At 42.4% G+C, this 23,907-nt stretch overlaps 1 protein-coding gene across 2 annotated transcripts in view; it reads right to left on the reverse strand.

Annotated features, from left to right (window-relative positions):
• The window catches only part of sntg2 (syntrophin, gamma 2), a 1,221,259-nt gene that overhangs the window by 1,192,249 nt on the left and 5,103 nt on the right, over positions 1–23,907 (reverse strand). For both annotated transcript variants that reach the window (XM_078541872.1, XM_078541871.1), the window contains exon 2: positions 6,204–6,317. In XM_078541872.1, coding sequence (XP_078397998.1) covers positions 6,204–6,230 — 27 coding nt within the window. In that variant the 5' untranslated portion in view covers positions 6,231–6,317. The remainder of the gene's footprint in view (positions 1–6,203; positions 6,318–23,907) is intronic.

Genomic DNA, 23,907 nt, shown 5'->3' on the forward strand with positions numbered 1-23,907 from the left:
CCACAACCAATGGATCAGATCCAAGCTCTGTAGTCCTGCCACATTCAATCATGAATGGTGGCAGACAATTAAACAATTCACTGGAGATTCACAATTCACTTCACAACTATCCCCATCCTCAATAATGGAAGAGGTCAGCACATCAGTGCAAAAGCCAAGGCTGAAATCATTTGCAACAATCTTCAGCCAGAATTTCCAAGTGGATGATTCATCTCAGCCTCCTCCAGAGGACCCCAGCATTATAGACGCCAGTCTTCAGCCAATTCGATTCACTCCACGTGATATCAACAAACAGCTGAAGGCACTGGATGCTTCAAAGGCTATGGGCCCTGACAGCTCACCACCAGCTTCTCAAGGGCAATTAGGGATGGACAACAAATATTGGCCTAGCCAGCAATGCCCACAACCCATGAATGAATAAAGAAAAATGTGAAAAAGTGCCCAGGTATGCCTTGTACACAAAAAGCAGAACAAATCCAACCCGGCCAAATACCGCCCCATCAGCCTACTCTCGATCATCAGTAAAGTGATGGAAGGGCTCATCAACAGTGCTATCAAGTCTCACTTGCTTAGCAATAACCTGCACACTGATGATCAGTTTGGGTTCTGCCAGGGTCACTCAGTTCCTCACTGCATTACAGCCTTTGTTTAAAATGGACAAAAGAGCTGAACTCCAGACGTGAGTTGAGAGTGACTGCCCTCAACATCAAGGCAGCATTTGACTAAGTGTGGCATCAAGAAGCCTAGCAAAACTGGAGTTAATGGGAATCAGGGGAAAAACTTTCCACTGGTTGGAGTCATACCTAGCACAAAGGAAGATGGTTGTGGTTGTTGGAGGTCAATCATCTCAATTCCAGGACATCAGTGCAGGAGTTCCTCAGGGTAGTGTCCTAGGCCTAACCATCTTCAGCTGCTTCATCAATGACCTTCCTTACATCATATGGTCATAAGTGGAGACATTCCCTGATGATTGCACAATGTCCAGCATCATTTGCAATTCCTCAGATATTGAAGCAGTCCACGTCCAAATGCAGCAAGGTCTAGACAATATCCAGGATTAGACTGACAAGTGGTAAGTAAGATTTGCGCCACACAAGTGCCAGGCAATGACCATCTTCAGCAAGAGAGAATCTAACCATCACCCATGTGCAATGGCATTACTATCGCTGAATCCCCCACCATCAACATCCTGGGGGTTACCATTGACCAGAAACTGAATTAGACTAGCAATATAAATACTGTGATCACAAGATCAGGTCAAAGGCTAGGAATCCTGTGATGAGTAACTCACCTCGTGACTCCCCAAAGCCTGTCCACCATCTACAAGTAACAAGTGTGATGGAATACTCTCCATTGGCCTGGATGGGTGCAGCTCCAACAATACTCAAGAAGCTTGACACCATCCAGGACAAAGCAACCCACTTGATTGGCATCACATCCATAAACATTTATTCCCTCCACTGCCGACACAGAGTGGCAGCAGTGTGTACCATCTACAAAATGCACTGCAGGAACTCACAAAGACCTCTTTGGCAGCACCTTCCAAACCCACGACCATTACCCATCTAGAATGACAAGGGCATCAGTGACATGGGAACACTGCCATCTGCAAGTTCCCCTCCAAGTCACTCACCATCTGATTTGGAACTATGTCGCGTTCCTTCACTGTCGCTGGGTCAAAATGCTGGAACTCCCTTCCTTACAGCACTGTGGGTGTACCTACACCACATTGACTGCAGCAATTCAAGAAAGCAGCTCACCACCACCTTCTCAGGGGCAATTAGGAATGGACAATAGATGCTGGCCTAGCCAGCAACGCTGACATCCCATGAATGAATAAGAAAAAGTGTACGAGCCTATTAACCAAGTCACCCCAACTGAGAGCAAATCAAAAAAGTAGACATTGCATTATAGGATAAGTATGCACTGTTTACGTATTCTTCTTGTGTTTCTAAGGCACTTAATTCCTGTTATGGACAAGTTGTTCCTCTTAGTTACAATGAACATCATGAGGTGAGTTGACCTTCAAGCCTTTTGAATTAAATGCCAAACATGCTACAAGCTACCAAAATGACTCAAAATGATTTTGAGTCATCAGAAACTGCAAATAATAACTCCCTATTAATTAAAATGTTTCTTAATGACCTCGGTTTAATGGTTCAAATATAAAATCCAAAATGTGCACTTCTGGTAAAAGATACATTTATACAGCAATTCTGGTTGCCTCATAATAAAAATCAATTGCTCGTGAATCCAAGAAAACTATTAATTTGCAATGCTGCTTAGGTTAGTTTTGTACTGTTTTTATGAAATACGTTCAAAATAACTAAATCAAATTGCAGAAGCAAATGACAATTCAATAAGAACTGCTTCACCAATGTGACATAATCAGTTCATTAGAGCAAGCTGGAATATTCAGGATAGCAAAATTATAAATGCAATTCTAAAGAAAGTAATATAAGAATGTTATCATATAGACTGTTCTTATTTTCAATCCATTTTATTACAAGATATCAATAACAGCCAATTGTTCATCAGCACTGTTCACCACAAGAGAATTTAAGTTGTCTATCCATTCGTTTAAAAGTTATGAAAATAAGTCAGTACAAATACAGTCCAAGTGATATTTAGGAACACAGATAATTCTAAATAAAAAGCTCTGTCACAGATCCTTGTCTCAAATCATGGTCTGTGGAATTCTACACATCACCAACAGTTTTTGTTCACGTTACTAAACTTTACAGGAAATAAATTAGTGTACATAAAGTAGCTGAGCCTGGCAACCATTGAAAAACTACGTCATGAGGAAATTATTTCATATGAAGATTGATGACTTGGAAGATCAATTAATCATGCACAGTGTGCCACTATGTCACACCATGCCCAGGGAATCTCAAATTCAAATCATTAGATCTCAATTAGAGTATTAGTAGGAACAATACAATTGACCTTAATTTTCCTAGCTACAGAGGGAATAAATCAGGTTCATACTCTTGATAACTACCTTGGTGAAGTACGTGTGGATGGGTGACAGACAAGGAAAATCCAGGGCATGGCTCTGCATAGCTTAAATGGTCAAACACATATTTTCCAGAATCACTCAAGGCACTGGGTGAGCTGCTTGAGGACTGCTGCTATCCATGCTCAACATGATTCACCTACTTACCAAGGAGAGGAGTGGAGAAAGGAAATCAAATAGAGAATAGGATTTCCTCCCCGCTAACCCTCCTGAAGCAAGAATTAATGTCAAACTCCCATATCTCATCCAAGTTTTCATTCTTCCTCTGTTATGAGACTGTAACCAGCAGCATGTGACTTGACCAGGAAGTAAACTCTCTCCACAGTTGACCCTTGGAATTGTGAATATTGTCATATGAATAATTAATGTGTTGGTATAAAGTCGTTCCCTATTTTAATGGAACGGCTGGAAAGCAATTCAAAGTAAACAGGTTGAAGACTCTTTATGAAAATACAGCACAAGAGAAGACCCCTTCTAGCTATTTGCGAAGGTAATACATGTGCACTTCCAACAGGATTCACAGGACAGCAATCAGAAGTGAGAGCCATTGCTGATGTTTTCTTCCATCCTTCGCACAGTTGTGCTGAGGTTGATTGTCGCACCTTAACCACTTACATGGTTGGATTCACTGAACTTGCTGTAGAAGCAACATTAAACTTGTGACTTTCTTGGATAGTTGTCAGCAGTAAATAAGTAAATGAGGTGTGCACCATGTGTAAATTAAAGGGGGAAAACTGCTTATTCTGAATATAAAGTTCTCAATATATTATCTCCTAATTCCAATTGCATGCCTTCTAAATCCAGGTATGAAAAATATATTATTGTAGCATCAGAAATTTTAACCAAAACAAAAAGATTAAGGTATCCTGAAGCTAGAAGCATAAAAACATCAGTATTAGAATTCGGACAGAATCATCTAAACTAAAGGCATGCAGAACAGAAAATGATGCACAGAATCAGCAAAAATATTTCCTCACATGTTGAGAGACTAATTTATCCTTGAAGGACCAGCCAACTGAATCAGATTCATGCAAAACCGAGCAATTCTGATGTATTTTTATTTGTATCCGGATTGTTTGCTTAATCAGCTTTGTTGCTTACTATGTCTGTAGTTGAGAGTTCTTTCCTTGTTGGATGTCTCGTCTGGTATTGTTCTTTTAGGAAAGCAGCCTCTTTGAGGGTACAGAGATTATTGAACTAGGCAGGAAGGTATTGGATAAGCAGATCTTTCTTGACAAAATCTTCTCTCAAAGAATTTTGACGACATGAAGAGTGTCACCAACAATGGGAATCACTTCTTGTTTCATTATCACTGCTGGTTGTCTTTAGGGAAAAGGCTACAATTCCTCAGATGCAGGACAAATTGGTTCCTGAACTTGTTAGTGCCCTTCTCGATAAGAACTGATAACAGGAGTTTGATGTATGGGTGAGAGTATGCACTCATGCTGTGACTCATCAACTGATTATTTTAATGTATTGGAATAGTTTTTAATACATATTTTAATTAAAGTTAGACATCTGTGATAGGGTAATTTTCTTTCTTTTATTGTTATCATTCATTTGTATGTAATTTTTAAACTAACGAGCAAAGTACCTGAAATGAATTTCCGTATGAACAATAAAGAGAATTGAAAATCTATTGTGTATGTGGGGATTTTACTCCATTTGATCTTTTTTTTTATCGGATTCAAATTTCCAGTAGTTACTTAATATTTCAGATTCAAGTGAACCTTGGATCAACCGTCAGTTTAGTAAAACTACAGACTCCTGAGTATTAATTCCTTCTACACTTTTGTTACAACTTTTGACACCATTATAGTTCCATGAGATTGAAACACACAATAAATAGCAAGATTCAAATTGTACTAAGAGTTGGACCGCTAAAGGTAAATCAGAAAACAGCTGAAATGCCAACTCCTCAAAAATCTAAACAGACTGATGACTGTGCCATCACAAACATTCATATTTGCTTCTGCTTTTTCCTGGGAAAACGAGAAAAAAGGCCCGGGTTTCTGCTAACTGAAAAAACTCTTCAGTTCGGGAACATTGGTGATGGCTTTTTGTACTGATTGAACAATACTCCAGTAAAAAAAACTGCAAATCCCACCCTGAGTGTCTATGCTATTACTTTAGCAAAGAGCATCAAATGAACACTGATAATAACTTATGCACTTACCTGGCCAGAAAAGGGAGGTGCCAATAGCAAAAGACCAAGTCGTATTAAAGAAGTGTATGTACTTTGGTGACAGCTTCGTACTTTAAGGAGTTGAAACACACATAAGGTTTGTTTTGGGTTTCACACTACTCACAAAATTATTTTACATGCGAATTCTTCTTGTAGCATTTCACCACAATCACAATTTGTAGAATGTTGCCCTGAGCAATTCCAAACAGACCAAACAAAACCAATGCAGAGTTAAATGAAGCAAATTTAAACTGATTGTGTTCTTAGCCAAAGACAGCAAAGGTTCCCCACCCAGAAGGTTTATCAGCATTTGTCACAAAGAAATAAAGCATCATACATCAGATGTTTGTAAAAATCAAAATAATTCTAAGTTACAATGAAATTTCACTTAAAAAATATCAAATAAGTGATTCTGTTGAAGGCAATGGGAATTGGCACCAAATGATATCGACGGCAAATAAACACAAAGATTACACACTTGAAGATTTGCATACATTGTAAATGTTAATACTTTTTTTTATTTAATTGCCATAATGTTAAATATTTTTGTATTATATTGAATTTTTCAGAGATTATTTTTTCAATTAATATCAATCACAGTCATTTGATGCCAAATGATAGGAAGCTTTCAGTAAAAATAATACATTGCGTTGAATAGCCACAAAAATGGTCTAACTTTCCAGTGATGCATTTAGATCAAAACATGTAATGCATTTAAAGGTTCACTAATATCCTTCAATGTGTTGTATTCACACAAAGAGCTAACCACTCCTGAATAGTTCTGAAATACTGTCAGCAGAAATCTGTGCCAGTGGTAACATGACACCACTGGCACGGAAAGCTAAAGGTCTTTCATTAACCATAACATCATGTTCTTTAAATAACATCCAACTGCTTGCATGGCAGTGCAAAGACTCAAAAGACTAGTACAAGTAGCATGAGCAAAATCCGTTTGCACTTCCAGAAAGAAATATATGTGGTTAAAGTCATCCAACTTACCGCAACTTCCAGTTCACTCAGATCCATGTGCAATCTGGATAAATGTCATCAATAGCATGTGGAGAAGGCTGGGAGTTGTCTGGAAATCTGGAGGGGAATCTCAGCTGGGTTGGACTGCAGAGGAAACAAGGCAACAGTGAGAGACATACAAAGCAGAGAAGATAGCATATTCAGCAAAACAACACGCACAGAATAGCAATGGAATCTATGTACACAACTGTAGTCTTTCAAAATGTTGAGTTTATTCGCCAAACAGCACAAGTCTCAAAGGAATCTCTGTTATCAGAATCTGTGAAGTTGATCCCCATGAGGTGAATATAGACTGCTCTGTAGCAGTGATCAGAATAGCAGGCAATCATTTTTTATTTGATGTTGTTTTGTTTTCAGTGCAGCGAGCATACAAAAACTTACATGACCAGCACTCTGTTTTGCACATTATTTTTGCTGGCAAAGCACACAGGCAAAGCTGCGCTCCAAATGATGAAAAGTGAAACATTGGATGAATTGCTATATTTTATAGGACATTTCTGTTCACTAGTCTCAAAATTTAATATTCTGACATTTCACAGTGATGTTCAATGTCCAAATCAAAGTTAAAAAGAAAGATTTTTTCCAAAATGGTCATGGAGCATTTTTCTGTTTCCCATTAGCAGCAGATTGCAGACCGAATATGTGTACATATAGATATAATCAATATATGCGCACACACATGCGCACACACAGACACACACACACACATATGTGACACACACACATCTATGTGGTGTGTGTGTATATAAATCTGTGCATGTCTGACAAGTTATTTGTGCATGTGTGTGAGACTGTATGTGGGAGGGCTCGCCTACCCGTGTACAAGTTGGAGAGGAGGAGTTAAAGCAAGGGGAATTAAACCATGACAAAGCAGGAAAGACTCAATGGACCACCTGTTCTTTTCCTACCCTCCTTCACATTTTTGTATAGAAAGTACATGAAACTTTTTCCAGAAAAACCTGCCTAGAAACTAGTAGACCTATTGACTCAGTCTGTTCCTGCCCCACTGAACTTATTTCTTCCTGTCTTGACTCTATTTTTTCTCCCCTTGTCCAGTCTCTTCCCACCTACATCCACTCTTCTGCCTACATAATTTCAACAAGTTTCAGTTTCCTTCCTTGAACCACCTCATCTTCACTATGGACACGCAATCTCTCTGCACCTCCACCCCTCCGATCAGGGCATTTTGAAGGCTCTCTGCTGCTTCCTCGAACAGAGGTCCAACCAATCCCCATCCACCACCAACAATATCTCCACCTGGCTGAACTTGTTTTCTCACTGAACAATTTCTCCTTTAACTTCTCTCACTTCCCCCAAATAGAATATGTTGCTTGCGGTACCCACTCGGGTCTTAGTTACGCCTGTCTTTTTGTGGGGTATATGGAACATGCCTTGTTCCAGTCCGGCTCAGGTCCCCTCCTGCCCAACTCTGTTTCCGGTACTTCGATAGCGATCTTTTGGATATCCAATGCCATTAATAAGCTAATGATTCAAGACTATATATGAGCACATCCACCTAGTCATAAACAAAATAACATTGTTTACTTTCTCTTTTCAGCGGAACAAAGCAGATGTATATATAACTGAATAGTATTGACCTGAGTTGTGCTGGCAAAAAAAAAAGTCATGCAAAGACAGTTGTCTACTTCATACTTATGAGCTTCACAACAAAAGTTTGACAATGCAACCCTGCATCACAGCACTAAAAACTTTTCTTTTGTTGTTTTAAGGATAAATATAGGATATACAATAAAGATATATGGAGCACTAAAATTTTTCCATGGCAGACCCAAAACCACACCTCCTGAATGACAAAAAAGCTATACAATCAGTCTCATATGTGTACTTCTTTTAAACTTCATATACACGGAATTAATTACAACTAGATACATTTTACAGCACAGAAACATGTGGCCATTTAGCTCAACTGGTCTATGTCAGTGTTTATGCTGCACATGAGACTCCTCCTACCCTACTTTAGTTAACCTGGTCAGCGAATTCTTCCATCCCTTATCCTTACGTGTTTATCTCGCCTCCTCTTAAATATATCGATGCTATTCACTGCCACAGCTCCAAGTGAAAGCAAGTTTCATATTCTAATCACTCTCTGGATAACTTATTATTACCTTCACACTTTATATATATATTTGATCACTATATATATATCTATATTTAATAATAAGGTGGTTTCTGAAAAAAAACTGGAATGTGAGAGATGTGACAAAATTCTACAGAAATTTCTGGATTGAATTGCTACTACTAATTGCATTTGCTTTTATGTTAAGTTTTAAATATTAATCCAATTATGGAAAATTCTAAATAAAAATATCGATAAAAACGTTGCAAAAATGCAAAACAAAATGCACCACATTGAGTCTTGACATTGGGCGGAATCATTCCAGATTTGCACTAAGTGCAGTAGTGGGCGGGTAAAATGTTGTTTTAGCCGCTGGCCGCAATGGTGGCATTTCACGCTGTGCATCCCATCCCGCCACATTAATTATGCATTCCTGGAAAACATGCCGTTTCCATGGTGGGCGGGCTCTCATTCGCCCACCATGCCATCATCTTGCAGCTTCATCATGCCGGGCACCATATTTAAAGTCCAGCCGTGCACACACCTCTCAGTGCTTCCAGCCCACGACTGTTGCAAAGAAAACATGGCCCTAAAAGGCAAAAAGGCTTCAGCCCCCAGGTTCAATGATGCGTCCCTTCTGCACCGTGGACACAGTGGAGGGTCGCCGTGATGTCCTCTGCCCCTGCTCCAGCTGCAGGATGGGCAACAGCATTACCAATCCGGCTTGGCAGGCGGTGGCAGTGGTGGTCAGTGCCAACACCCTGCAAAAGAGGACATCCACCCAGTGCCGCAAGAGGATAGGGTAAGTCACTCTCAACTCGCACACTCACAAACCCATCACACATCCACAGGGATCTCACACCTCAAGGGACAACAACACTAACTCTCACACACACCCTCACATCTCCATCAGGCTCATATCCCCTGGAGCTCGCTTTCTCATCCTGTCCATGGCTCCACTCACCACATAAACATTTCATGCAGTGTCATGTGCCGTGCTCACACTCTCTCCATCTGTTTCCATACAGGAGAAGCTGGCACACATCAGCAGGGAGAGGTCCCAGACTGGGGGTGGAGTGACCCACATTAGGCCCCTCACTCACTTTGAGGAGCGTATCATCGCGCTGACTGGTGAGGACATGAACCTTGCCTGTGGTGACGGTGAGATTGGTGGCGAACACCCACCTGAAGATCCTGTACCATATTATCCATCTCTCAACACAACTGTGAGTGCTCTCTCTCCTGCTTTTGACTCTGCTGCCATGCATTAATTATCTCTATTTTGGTTCACAGGGAGCTCTACCAAGTAACTGACACCCTCAACCAGCCAATCCCTCAGCTCCAGCCTCACCTCCAGCCAAGAGGACACCTCCTGCATTAAAGAGCTGGAAACAAGCAGCCTGGAAGACCCATCACAGTGCTTACCCACACCCTGCACCAGCACAGAGACACACCTTGGGGGGACTTAGATCTAGAGCAGGCTCGGTTTCACAATCTGGTGGTCACCCCACGGACACACGTCCCACAGCAGCAGGAGGCAGGTGCAGCCGAGCTCCCGGGCACTCAGAGGACTGCTGGGGAAGAAGCATCTGTGAGGTCCCAGTCAGATGACGAGCCTGTGGATTCGGCCTTCCAACTCATCCTGAAGAGTCAACAGAAGGCAGAGGAACGTCACACAGAGCTGTTAGAAGCCCTCAACAGAGCGGCTTGTGAGCCTGAGGAGTGTGTCCGCCTGCTCTCTGATGAAGTAGTACCCACATGTGCACATATGGAGGTCTCCATAGGGAGGATGGCAGACACCATGGAGACCCTGGTCCATCAGAATGCAGAGATGCACATAGACCTGCACTCCATTGCGGGAGCCATGGGTGAGTTCCTGCAGTGGCAACGCGAGAGGGGAATGGGACACCTCGACGTCTCTCCAGGTGCTCCATCCCCTCAAGAATTCAGGCCACCCAAAGGGAGGAGGAGTGGCGGCTGGACACCCCTGGGTCATGCACTCAGGAATCTCAGAGGTTGTCCTTTCCTTCTGAGTCCCTTTTGTCTGTGAGACCCTTAATCTCGTCCTCTGTCAATACAGAGGGAGTAGCTGGCCCACATGTGATTCTGAAGGGGGAATTGTGTGTGTAGCAGGGCCTTTTGGAGCCTTGTGCAAACACTCTCCCCAGCACACGGATCCTTCACGTATCATACTTACCTCCATGTCCTGAGTATTTTGAATGCTGCCTGCTGGGGTTTGCTTTCAGTTGTCCATCTGAGCTGACCTGCATCTTCACCAATCCAATAATCACACTCCCAAGCAGCACCTGATTTCACTCACCATGACTGTTGTTTCACTTTCAATTTGGACATCATGCTGCTAATTCCATTTTACTTTCACTCCTCCATCCTTTCTCCTCCCCCAGTCACACATTTCCTTTTCCCCATCACTGTTGACCCCCTGGCATTACCTTCCACTTCCCCTCCGTGACCTACCAGCTACAACCCTTTTCCTTCGGGGATATCCAGGTGAATGTGCATGTTCCCTTCCTTTGCAAAAATCCCACCTCCATCCACATTCAGTTACCCGACCTCCTCCTTCCCACCCCCAGGGTCCATGGCTGTTTTCGAGTCCCCACCCACCACCCTCATCATCCCTTCTACCGCTACTGTCGAACCCTCATCCTCCCACCCTACCGCCTCACTCTGCCCTCAGTCATTTTCACCATTCCCTCATACCACGTCCACCCTCAGTTCACTCCCCAGGAGGCAGTCATGGACTCATCAGACCCCTCCTTTGCACGTTCACTTGGACATCCCCCCTCCAGACCTCTTCCTCCCTCCCCATTAACCCCCCAGAATTTATTTTCCCCCTCCCAAGGAACTCCTTCTCCTCCACCCCCCCAGGAAGCCCCCTCTCTCCCCCGTTACCTCCTCCTGCCCGTACTCCCTCCCCCGCTCCCACCCCCTCGACACCTTCCTTTCCCCCGTCCCAACCTTACTCCCTGACATCTTCATTACCCCCCTCCCAACCTCACCCCCCGACACCTTCTTTCCCCTGCACCCACCCTCACCGCACCCCCATATCCCTTCCTCTCCCAGTTGATCCTAGATCTTCCTCTGCCACCGCCTCAACCATCATCCATTGTGAGCATCAACGGTGACTTTCCGACTTCCGTGAGCTGCTTCACAGTAGAGCCATGTCCGTGAGAATCCACCCAGCATGCTATAGATGCATTTCCAGTGTGCTGTTGCTGTTGGGCTCCAGCATCTTCTGCTCCTTGGATGTCAGCGGTAATTCCCGAATTCTGCATGTTGCACTTGTCAAGGCGTGTTCTGCACCAGCATGTATTCCCGCTGACATGGGCGGACGATCCAGCCAGGAGGATGAGTCCAGTGGCCTGGACTTATAATGATATGCTGATGTATAACAATGAGATTCCCAATGTCCGATGGCGGGAAACATGGCTTGCACAGTCAGGCAGAAGATGACTTTCAGCAGCCCAGCCCAGGAGCACTACATGGGCATGGAGGTAAATTTGGGGGGTGGGGTGTGGTGGCGTGGGAGTGGGTGTTGGTGGTGGTGGGGTCAGTATAATTTATGATCTTGGGGGTGGAGGGATGGATCATGGAGTCAGGAAGCCCTAAATATTCCTGGTGGGGCCTGGTGGACAACTTCAGCTCCTCTTGGCCTCACAAAGAAAAGCCTTACACTTACCTAGGAAGCCCTCATTTGGTGGTGGGCCTGACCTGCTTCTGCCTCACAGCTGTCCTGTTCATACCCAGGTTAAAAGGCCAATAGGATCCCACTGATTTCATTGGACCCCGAATACCATTCATGCACGAGGTTCCTGCCTGAGTCCAATGAGCACAAAACCAACAGCCTGAAGATTGGAAATCTGCAGTAAATAGATCTGTTTCATTTTAACACATCATCTAATCTGTTCTCACCAAGCAGGGAGATTAAATCCTCTGACACCAATGCCCCCCTCCCCCCACCAACCCTCAGAAAGTTGTCTCATCTTCTCCATTGCTTTTGTTTTAAAAGTTAGTTTCAGGACATTACTAAAGCACAGCAGGGGGTGCAGGTGGTTTATATAAAATACATATTGAAAATGCTGAAACTATAAGAGAAAATGCCAGAATTGCATTGCCATCAGCTTCTGTAAAATGACAAGTTAATGTTTTGAATGTAGGACTTCATCAATATTGGTTTCTGAGGAAGGATCTGTACTGACGTATAATAGCATTAACCCACCTATTGTGCTAACAGTGTTTTCTGTTTCTATTTCAAAGTACATTTTGTTTTTTTTTTTACCCATCTCTCATAATATCAATTGATGGCACTTCTACATATTAAGTATAATGCTGAGCTTTTGGTGAAACAATATAGTGGCAGCTTCCAAGGTTTAGAGAATTCAATTTGGATATGAGTCTGTATGGGAGTGGAAGGGAGTTCAGATGCAGCATAAACTATTATTACATGTCAATGTTGGCAAATTAAAAATGAATATTAAATTTGAAGTTGAGGAGTCAGATTTACTTTATTGCGGTTATATTGTGGCTATATTGAGCAGTTGGGGTGGTGTGGGAGTACCTTGCTAAGATGATGTCACACTTTACGCTAAATGCCAAATTGGCACTGATTCAGATGCATTTATATAACTTATTTTACACAATTGTAACATAAATTGCGAAATGTACAGTACAAAAGATTTTCTAACATTTTAAAGTATATATTGAAGTAATATATACAGCTAAAATTACCCACTACTGAATCCAGCATACATGAAAACACCCAATATAATTTTATAGAGTGTACACGACTCTTTTTTTAATATATCTTTGCAATGGACAACTCAGTTCCACTTTTTTGTAAACTTTAATCTTTGTTGTTTATCCTGCCTTGAAGCATCAAAAATTTCACTCAGATCAGTTAGAGAGAGTAATTTGTTTTATCTATCTTAATGAAGTCAGAATCTGCTTTCAGTCAATTCTGATTCACATCATCCACTTGGACCATCGAAGTGGAAAAAAATGATCAGAGTTGTAATCAGTGCATGCATTATATCATCTGCGCTGTGTAGCGTTGTTCCATTTTGTGTTACTCATGTCCTCTATTGGCGCTAATATAACAGTACCTATGCCCCACATCAACAAATGAGCACAGCAAGGTGTTCACCGTGCATTAGGAAAAACACAAAACATGCTACGTGTTAATCCTGTGTTGCTATCGGTACACTTTTTAATTATGGAATAAGTTTCACACACCACTCCTAAATGTAGAATATCTTACAAAGAGTAGAAATTGGGGTTGGCAATAACAGTGGAAGAATTTGTAATACATTCTGATGATATTCCTCTTTTGCTACTTTAACAGAAGTAGTAACTCATTATGAAGTACCATAGTTTCCTGATGTGGGGGGTGAAAGAATTAGGACATAGCCTTGGTTTGAACATAGTAAAGATATATGGAGGAGGCCATGTGTAAGGCAACATATTTGGAACTTAACAGGAACACAAGAAATATAAGTAGGAGTAGACCATATGGCCCATCAAGCTTGCTCCACTATTTAATATGATCATGGCTGATCTTGGGCTTCAAATCTATTGTCCAGGCCACTCTCCATATCCCTTGATCCTCTGAGAGATGAACAAGCTGTCTGTCTCTGTTACTTCACTGTTGCTGGGTCAAAATCCTGGAACTCCCTCCCCAGAACAGCACTGTGAGTGTACCTACACCACAGGGATTGCAGCGGTTCAAGAAGGCAGCTCACCAATACCTTCTCAAGGGCAACTAGGGATGGGCAATAAATGCTGGCCCAGCCAGCAAAGCCCACATCCCTTGAATGTATATAAAAAAATCCCAGCCTCAAATGTCTTCAACGATGGGGCATCCAGGACACTCTGGGATAGAGAATTCCAAAGGTTCACAACCCTTTAAGTAAAGCAATTTCTCCTTATTTCAGTCCTAAATGATTGGCCGCTTATCCTGAGACTGTGCCTTTGACTTGTGGATTCTCGGACAGCAGAAACAATCTCTCAGCTTCTACCATATCAAGGCCCCTCAGAATCTTGTATGCTTCAATGAGATTGCTTCTTATTCTTCTAAACTCCAGAGAATATAAGCCCAATTTATTCAGCCTCTCATCTCAGGGCAGCCCTCTCACTCCAGGGACCAACCTGGTGAATCTTCACTGTACCGCCTCCACATTTAAGGAAGGATATACTTGCTTTAGAGATCCAGGGCAGAATCTTCTGGCTGGCGTGCGGGTGGCAGAGCCCACATGCCAGCGCGTAAAATTTCACACGCTGACGTTGCACGAGCGTCCCGATGTCAGCGCGCGGCATCGCGATATTTCGGTCGGCAGGCGCGCTATGCAGCGGGACGCACGCCCGCCATTAATTAAAGGCCTCATTAAGGCCCTTAACTTGCCAATCGTCAACGATTTTGAGGGGCCCATGCGAACTTGGGAGCCCAACAGGCAGGCGGGAGGTGATTTTTTTACAAACCTCATCCAGTGGTGGGATGAGGTTTGATAGTGGTTTTAAAAACGTTTTTATTTATTTTATTAACATGTCCCATCTCGTGTGACATTTTCACGTGAGGGGGACATGTTAATAAATTTTTTATAGTTCTATTTTTTATATTTGCCAGCCTTTCAGCGATCTCCCTGAGGCAGCACTTTGCCTCAGGGAGATGTGCGCGTGAAAGAGCGCACTCTGACAGTTGGGGAATCCGCCCCCCTGCACAGGAAGCGCATAGCACTTCCCGTCGGGCGGCCCGCTGGGCGGGTCTTAACTACCCGCCTGCAGCCTAGCCAGTGGGGCCCGCCCGCCCATCAAGGGCAAAATTCTGCCCATAGCGTTCCTAATGTGGACTCACCAAAGCCCTGTGCAATGTAGCAAGACTTCTTTATTCCTGTACTCCAATCCCCTTTCAATAAAGGCCAACATGTCATTTACATTCTTAATTGCTTGCTGTACCTGCCTGCTAACTTTCTGTGTTCCTTGTACAAGCACACCAAAGTCTCTTTGAACATCAACATTTACATCTTTCAAAAATATTCTGTTTTTCTATTCACACAACCAAAGTAACTTCACACTTCCCCAATTATACTCCATCTGTCACCTTGCTGCCTGTTCACTTTCCCTATCCACATCTCTTTGCAGCATCTCTGTGTCCACCCCACAGCTTATGTTTCCAACTAACTTTTGTATCATCAGCAAACTTAGATACATTACTCTTTGCCTCTTCATCTAAGACATTGATATAGATTGTAAACAGCTGAGGCCTTAGCACTGATCCTCGCAGCACTCCACGAGTCATAGATTGCCAACTTATCCACTCTCTGCTTCCTGTCCATTAACCAAATATGTTACCCCCAAATCCATGAGCCCTTAACTTTCCTATTAACGTTATGTGAGGCGCCTTATGGATTCCTTTTGGAAATCCAGGTGGACCACATTTACCGGTTCCGCTTTATCAATCCTCCTAGTAATACCCTCAAAAAAACTCTGAGAAATTTGTTAATCAGATTTCCCCTTTGTTGACTTGTTCTAATCATTTTAATGTAGAGAAAATGTCCCAAAAAGCTTCAAAGAGATTAATCTCTAACAACAATCAAACCTGGAAAGAATGAGACTCCACACCTGTAATAGTTAATTTTCAGTACCAGAGAGGTTGTCTGGCAATAATCAACACTTATCGTGTAATTAAAAGAGTATTTACACTGAAATGTGATTAACTTCCCGTGGCTAATTTACTTTTTATCTACTGCCCAAATACAGCAACTTCATGCAGTTTAATGTATGTCAATGATGAGCCAGACACTGAGGTGCTGTTTTCACAAAGCTAATACTGGAATAGCACAATTTAGAGAGCAGCTTTTGGATTTTCATGTTTGTTTACATATCTGTCCTCGCCAAAGTTGCTGTACCATTTACGTATAAATAATGGTGAATGTCATTAAACACTATTATTTTGAGAGAAAAATATGGTTCAAGACCTCGATCAGTATGGAATTCTCAAGACCATATTCTTCCCAGGTAGGTGAATTGTCTACAGCCTGAAGCATGTGATCATCAATAGTGATGATAGGTAAAGTGCAACCAAGTGTACTTTGATCATTCTTTTTTTAAGTTTCTTATTCCTTGAGGCACATCTTGTTCTAGAACTGAAAAAAATTAATGTGGCACTGGAGGTACTGCACAGAAGCAATGATTTGTAAGTCTGTTGGCCTATTGTCCATTATGTACCTATTTATTTAATTCACTAGCTTAGGCTATAGTGAAGATATGAATGTTGGTTTGAAAGCTAATGAATATTTATTTTACCTGTAATAATTTTCTTATAATAGAAGCAAGTTCATGTTTTTTTCTCACTTATAGCCACTGCCACCTTTTTGCTTTACATGGCAGGTTTTCAATCCAGTTCACAGGTAGAATTGATCCTTAAACAAACCGCCTCTTCAAGCCCCAGGTTTAATTATAATAGTTTCTTAAATGTTCTGCTAAATTTGCTGCTCCTTTGCCTGCACCATTCTCATATTTGTTTAACGGGGATCTTCACTTTTGATAACTGTAATGGAGAAATTATTTCTTCCGCATTAATGTTATAACTCCACCATTTCTAGGTCTGCATTCAGAATAATGCAGTAATATAATGAAATACAGAAATAGTTCATAACACATGCTAGGAAGAATAGAATAGCAGAATATTATTTCAATGGAGAGAGACTGCAGAATGCTGCAGTACAGAGGGATATGGATGTCCTTGTACATGAATCATAAAAAAGTTAGCATTCAGGTACAGCAAGTAATTAGGGAGGCAAGTGGAGTGTTGGGCTTTATTGCAAGGGGATTGGAGTATGAAAGTAGGAAAGTCTTGCTACAACAGCACAGGGCGTTGTTGAGACCATACCACTACATATAGCTTTGGTATCCTTATTTAAGGAGGGACATACTTCCATTGCAGTTCAGAGAAGGTTCACTATAGGTTGATTCCTGGGATGGAAGGGCTACCTTATGAGGAAAAGTTGAGCAGGTTGGGCCTATACTCCACGGAGTTTAGAAATATGAGAAGTGATCTTATTGAAACATATAGGGCTGGATTTTCACCCTAGAGATGGATAGCAGAAGTTGGCAAATTTCGCGACTTGGCATGTCTGCCTTGGGAGAAAGTGTCAGCAAAAATGTTGGGAAAGTTGAGGTGGCTGGGGTTGTGAGGTGGGTTGCCAGTGCTAATTGGAGGCAGGCCTGCTGACCCTGGAAAGAGTTTGGAGACAGTCACATGGGCTTCTGAGTGCCAAGGTGGGCTGTTTAAAAGGCCCTCCTTGGTGTTTTGTGACTTTGTCCCAGCTGTAATAATGATAGCAAAACAAAGATCAGCCCTTTAGCCCTCAATATCACATACTACCCTTGTGCCATTCATATCAACTCATGCCACCTCATCCCCCCAACCATCCCCTTCATGGCCCCTCATAAAGATGCATAATGAGGCTTAACTGCCCAGACATCCATTAGTCAGTTGAAACAGCTGCGCCACGGGAAAATATTGCTTGATTGGCAGCTCTTCCTCTGTGATCTATTTTGTCAATTGCATGTTTATTTACCAAGGTAAAGAGGTTTCAAATGTTTGCAGTTTCAGCTATTTGATACTTTAAAGGGGCTGGATGAATGACACTTTTACAGGGCTGTAGTGAATGGAGTTTTTTTAAAGAAAGTAGAAAGTTATGAACAAATGACTATTGCTGAAAAAAAGAGATATGTCGAAGATTTTCATTTTGCCCTCATCAGGGCATTTGCAAGAATACCAACTGTAAAGGGAACAACAATTTATACTTTTTAAGAAGAGAGAATGAATGTGTGATGGGCTTGTGAGTGTGTGAGTTTAGAGTGATAAGATGGTTGCCTTACCCTGGCAGCACAGGTGAGATCATTCATCCTCTTTCTGCACTGGAATTGGCACTAACCACCACTGCCACCACCTCCAAAGCTGGGGTGGTGGCACTGATGGGCCTCCTGCTGCCAGAGAGTGGGTGGAGGGCATTGCAGCGGGCTCCAACAGTGTCCAGAAGGCATACTGGGGGTGCATCACTGAATTGGGGTGGCTGCAGTCTTCTTGCTTTTCGGGCCATGTCTTCTGTGCAGCAGTCCTGGGCTGGAAGCACTGAGAGGTGTGCGCGTGGCTGCACTTTAAATATGGCGCCCGGCATGAGGAAGCGTTGAGGCGACACCGTGGTGGGTGAATCGGAGACCGCCTGTCAATGAAATGGCGTGTTTCCCAGGAATGCATGATTAATGAGGCAGGATTGGGACTGCCACCTGCCACTGGGGCCAGCAGGTAAAAATGTCCATTTTCCTGCCCGCTTCCACAATTAGTGCAAATCTGGAACGATTCCACCCCATGAAAATTGCAAATACTAGGACATGCCTATCCCCGCTATAGAGGCAGCCTGGTTGGGAGTACCAGGTGCGGGCTCGTGACTCGCACTAGCTCACACCCCTAACCAGCACTAGTGAAAATTGGAGGCGCCAGGAAAGGGGCCTGGAATCCCAAAACTCGGGTCCCACTTGCCATAATTTTCACCTCCACAGAGTCCCCATGAAAATTCAGCCCATAAGATTCAGAAGGGTCTTGGCAGGGTTGATTTTTTTTTATTCATTCACGGGATGTGGGCTTCGCTGGCTGGGCCAGCATTTATTGCCCATCCTTAGTTGCTCTTGAGAAGGTGGTGGTGAACCGCTGCAGTCCACATGGTGATGCTAAGAGGGTGCTTCCCCACGTGGGTGAATTTAGAACTGGGGGCACAGTTTCAGAATAAGGGGGTCTCCCAATTAAGATGGAGATGAGGAGGGACTTCTCCTCTCACAGGGTCATCAGCCTTTGGAATTTTCCAACTCAGAGAGCAGTGGATGCTCATTGAATATATTCAAGGACAGATGTTTGAACTGTAGGGTAGTCAAAGGTTATGGGGAGCAAGCAGAAAAGCAAAACTGAAGCCATGATCAGTAAGCCAAGATCTTATTGAATGGCAGAGCAGGCTCGAGGGGCTGCAAGGCTTAGACCCGCTCCTATTTCTTATATTCACATATTTTAATTAGCACCAATGTGGGCAAAATTCATTTGATTAAGAATAAGAAAACTCTGCATGCATCAACCTGACAGTATGCTTACTTTCACTGACACATTCACATATCTTTAATGATATGATATGATTTGATTTAAACCTTATTGACGTTAGACTGCTGGCACAGATTAAGGCCTGGTCTGAGAGGGATTTCTAATGCCGTTGCAAAGTGCCACATAATTATTCATAACATGGTGCATGACTTGCATTGATTAGATTTTTCCTCCAGTAAATGCCTTAATTGCAGCAACAGCATAAATGGTTTGCCATTGTATTAGCCAGATGCAACAGTGCAGCCCTGTCCATCTCGCCTTCAGCTTTCCACTGGATTCAAAAGTGGGAGGCAAGGAGAGTGGAGCAACCGCTGCATGATTTCCCTCACTGAAATCAATCTCATGCACAAGTGCCATTCAACCACACAATACATTTGCATTAGGTTTAATACCACCCAAGGTAGCTTTTACAATTCGATGGCCATTTTCTGTATGACTGCATGTAAAAAGTAAACAGGAGTTAGCATACAACAGGATTACAAGCTCAAAGATTGCATGGATGTACTGCATAAGACTTTGATTATTGATATTAATTTGCACCTGATGTATAACCTAGCACGTCAGGATGTCAAGTTAGGAATATTGTTCCATTGCTAAATCATTGCCACTAATGGCTTAAATAATTTAAGTGTGTAGTTGTTACGAAATGACAGGCTACTGGCTTAAAACTACTCAGAAAATGTCACCTAATGACATGGAACTCTATTCCAAAATAACAAGATTCTCCTTTATTAAAGCAATTCTGCCAACAATAGCCTGCAGAAATCAGCACCCTAAAATAGCAGAGATGAAGGATCATTGGACAAAAATGGATGACTTAACAAGTTATGACTGTTTTGATTGATCTCAACCAGCATTTGCTCCGGATGTCAGGGATTTGTTCCAATCAAAGGCAGCTTGCCAGGCTATCCCTGAGGACACTGGATTCTGGCAGAATGTATTAGGGAATTAAAACAGGCATACTTTAGCGCTACCATGAAGTCAGTGAACCAAGCTGTTCCTCTCCTGGAGAAATACCAAATTCAACAAGTTAGTTTTATTTACTGTGCGCAATGATTTGAGAGCAGTGCAACAGCGCAGCACCAAGTTACAGAGACTGGCTCTCATAGCTCTCCATATAGAGCAAGTAGAATTCTGTTGCTGCACTCTTAAATATCTATAGTGTTCCACTCTGTCGGCAATTTTTGGCAACACGCCACTGTTGGCAATATTTTTTTATTCATTCATGGGATGTGGGCATCACTGGCTAGGCCAGCATTTATTGCCCATCCCAGCATTTATTGCCCATCTAATATTTGAATGATATGACATAGTGACTGCAAAAGCAAACTTAAAATTGGTCCAATGGTCCATTAGTATTTGTTTTAATTTTCATATTTCAGATTAAAAAGTTGAAGAAGCCAAGGTGAGGAAGTGAAGTGGTCTCCCACTCCAGTTAATTGATTTGAGCATGAAATAATTTTGTATAATGTTATAGCGGTCTCTACTGTGGGTTACAATAAGGGTTAGGAATGTAGAGTTTTGTTTTCAGTTTAAGGTGAGTTGGGGGCTGTGTACTTTCGGTTTGGTTTAGTATGCCTGGGCGTGTTTACAATTAATGCTTGAACTTTTGACCCAGCTGAGAGGCTTTTAGAAGCAAGAAAGCCCTGAGTTTGCTATGGAGAAAATTGCTGAGGGTGAACTATGGTCTAAAAGAAAAACTGGTGGGTTGTATATTTTTTTAGGAAAAAAGTAAATAAGGGAATCTGACCTAGAGGGTAATCAGTTGTGATTAACCAGAGAACTCAGTCCTGCTTGTTTAGAGAGGAAAAGAGGGTATTTTAGCGAATTGGGTAGGACTAAGTAGCTCTGTAAAGAGAGGAGAAGTCCAGCTACAGATAAGATGCCAAGGGAGTGCCTATGCATGTCTGGTGGGTCATGGTGTGTGACCATCAGTAATGCCTGTACTTGGACCAGCAGCTCGTTTTGGTATGAATTTACCATAGACCTGAGTTGTGACTTATGCAGCCAGACCAGAGAAAAAGGAACTGCCTTCCAGAGTATTCTTTAAAACCCTATCAGAGTGAAAGGCACAGTAAAAAAGTTAAACTGGGAAGTCTGTCGGATTGAGTTTAAAGTAGAAGCTCATATTGTTTAGAATCATTATCTTATTTGCTCAATGTAACTATTTAGTCATTATTTCTTATGTTTGTTTTGTTTAAGCCTGTATAGTAAAGATGCTTTTGGTGTTTCAATTTAATCTTGGAGTCCTGCCTCTTATTTCCTTATCCTTGGTTCTTCCATGCATTATATTCTCTAAAATGTTGTGGTCTATCAAGCCAGATCCTAACAAGTATCAGACTTGGCCAGGATGCTCAAAGCTGAAATCACAACAATAAGCTGGAGACTACTGTAGATTCTATTGTCCTAATTTTACCTCCAGACCTGGTTTTGGGTGGTTAAGTAGTGGTGAGTTGTGAACTCACCCTATGCTTTTGAGCTGAGGCCTGCAGTATTTTAACTCCTGGCCTCATTTAAATCCCACTGGCTGACTTCATACCTGAAAGTGTAGCAACAGCTGCTTGCCAAGACCAGATAGTTGGCAGGATTGGCTTCCGGGGCCATCTCAGAGGGATCTCATGATCGGAAAGGGGGGTGAGTCCATGTTTTTTCTCATGGGGCCGGAGAGGTACTCCTGTCCCTTCAATTGTCCCACAAGGAATTTTTAAGAAATGGATCTTTTTCGGCCTCTTCTATCCCAATCAACTTTCCCATGAGGCTGACCTGATGGGAAACCACTGCCTGAAGACTGGAATTAGGACCTGATGACAGTACTAGTACCTGATGTGCATTTGTAAAAGGAGGATCTGAGTGTCTTTGCCACCTGCTTGGTTGAGCAGCTTAAAATCAGGAACTGTAATCTTTTTCGTAATCTTAGTAATCCTGGATGGTTTTAACATCTTCTAAACTTACCTCCTATATATTTGTAGCAGGAAAACTGCACTAAATTACTGCAAACCCAGCAGTGCGCTTGGCGGGACTGGAAAATTTGGAGAGCAGCCAAAGGTCCATTGACTTTGGATGGGAATTTCCAGTTCCATCGCTGGTGGGACCAGAAAATCCCACCTGTAGTCTCTGTTGCAATGTAGGAAATACAGCAGGCAATTTGCACACGGCAAGGTCAGGTCCCACAGACTGCAATGTGGTAATGACTGGATAACCTGTTTTATTGATGTTGATAGATTGGCCAGGGCCAGAGAGAGTCCCCTAGTCATCTTCAAAATATTGCCATGGGATCTTTTATCTCCACCTAAAAGGGTAGATGGGTCCTTGGATTAAAGTAGCATTTGAAAGTTAGTACCTCTGACAGTGCTGCATTCTCTCCATGCTGCCCAGATTTTATGCTCAATTCTCTGGAGTGGGGCTTGAACCAATGATGTCCATGACTCAGAGGAAAAAGTGCTACGAGTTGAGATTTGCTGACATCCTATGGCTTGAAATGCTCGCAGGGGCTGAAAACTGTGGTCTCATCTAGCTTGTCCCCATAGCTTTCTCTTGCTGATGTTCACAGCTCCTCTTCAAGAGCTTGAAACTAAATGCCATTGCGTCCACAGTCTCTCAGCCTTAAACGTGAGGCCTGGCTGATAACATCAATAGTTGTGATTTGTTAGCTTTTGTAGTCAAGCTCACGATCGGAGGTGAGCCTCTCTCTTGTTATTTTGTAAATACGTTAATCCAAGAAATGAAGAATGCTGTTGCATACCTAGAGAAATGTTAATCCGTCACCAAGGCACAGTCAATCCTTGAGCACTAGGAAGACATGTCAACACACGTTTAACCATGTTTGCAGTTACGCCCTTAAAGGTAATGTTGAATGACCGAAAGTTCGCATGACAAATTAATAACATTGTACTTGTTAAGGCAACAGAACTAAAAAAGAAATGAAGTTGCATGCCAATTCAACTGAACATGCATCTCTTTCATCAGTATCTGGACAGGAGTTATCAACCAGTCTGGGGAACAGATTTTTATTGTATGCAATAAATAAGGAGTCTGATTTGGAAGGCAAGTTGTTGAGGTAACAACCTGATTGAAAACAAACAGAGCGCTTACTAAATCTCTGGAACAGTCTTCTATTCTATTCAACTGGGAGTCTAACTGACTGCCATGAAGTTGATCAGATCTACAATCTTAATCCATTATGGAACTGGTGATGTGATCTGTTGCCTTGAGGTAAATGGCCTCTCCTTTTGATCTCAAAGCCTTGAGGGGATTAAAAGATTTTAAACCAAACGTACACATTTACCATAAGTGATTATGAATGCTAATGAAAACTATACTTAAAATGACAGGAGATAAAGGGTGTGAAATTCAGATCTGTAGCACTGCTATGCAAGGCAATCATTCCCTGGGAGTGCACACTACTGCTAGCTGCTTCCAACAAGGTCTGCACA

The sequence above is a fragment of the Cetorhinus maximus genome, chromosome 5 (assembly GCF_964194155.1).
Source record: "Cetorhinus maximus chromosome 5, sCetMax3.hap1.1, whole genome shotgun sequence".
Lineage (NCBI taxonomy): Eukaryota > Metazoa > Chordata > Chondrichthyes > Lamniformes > Cetorhinidae > Cetorhinus > Cetorhinus maximus.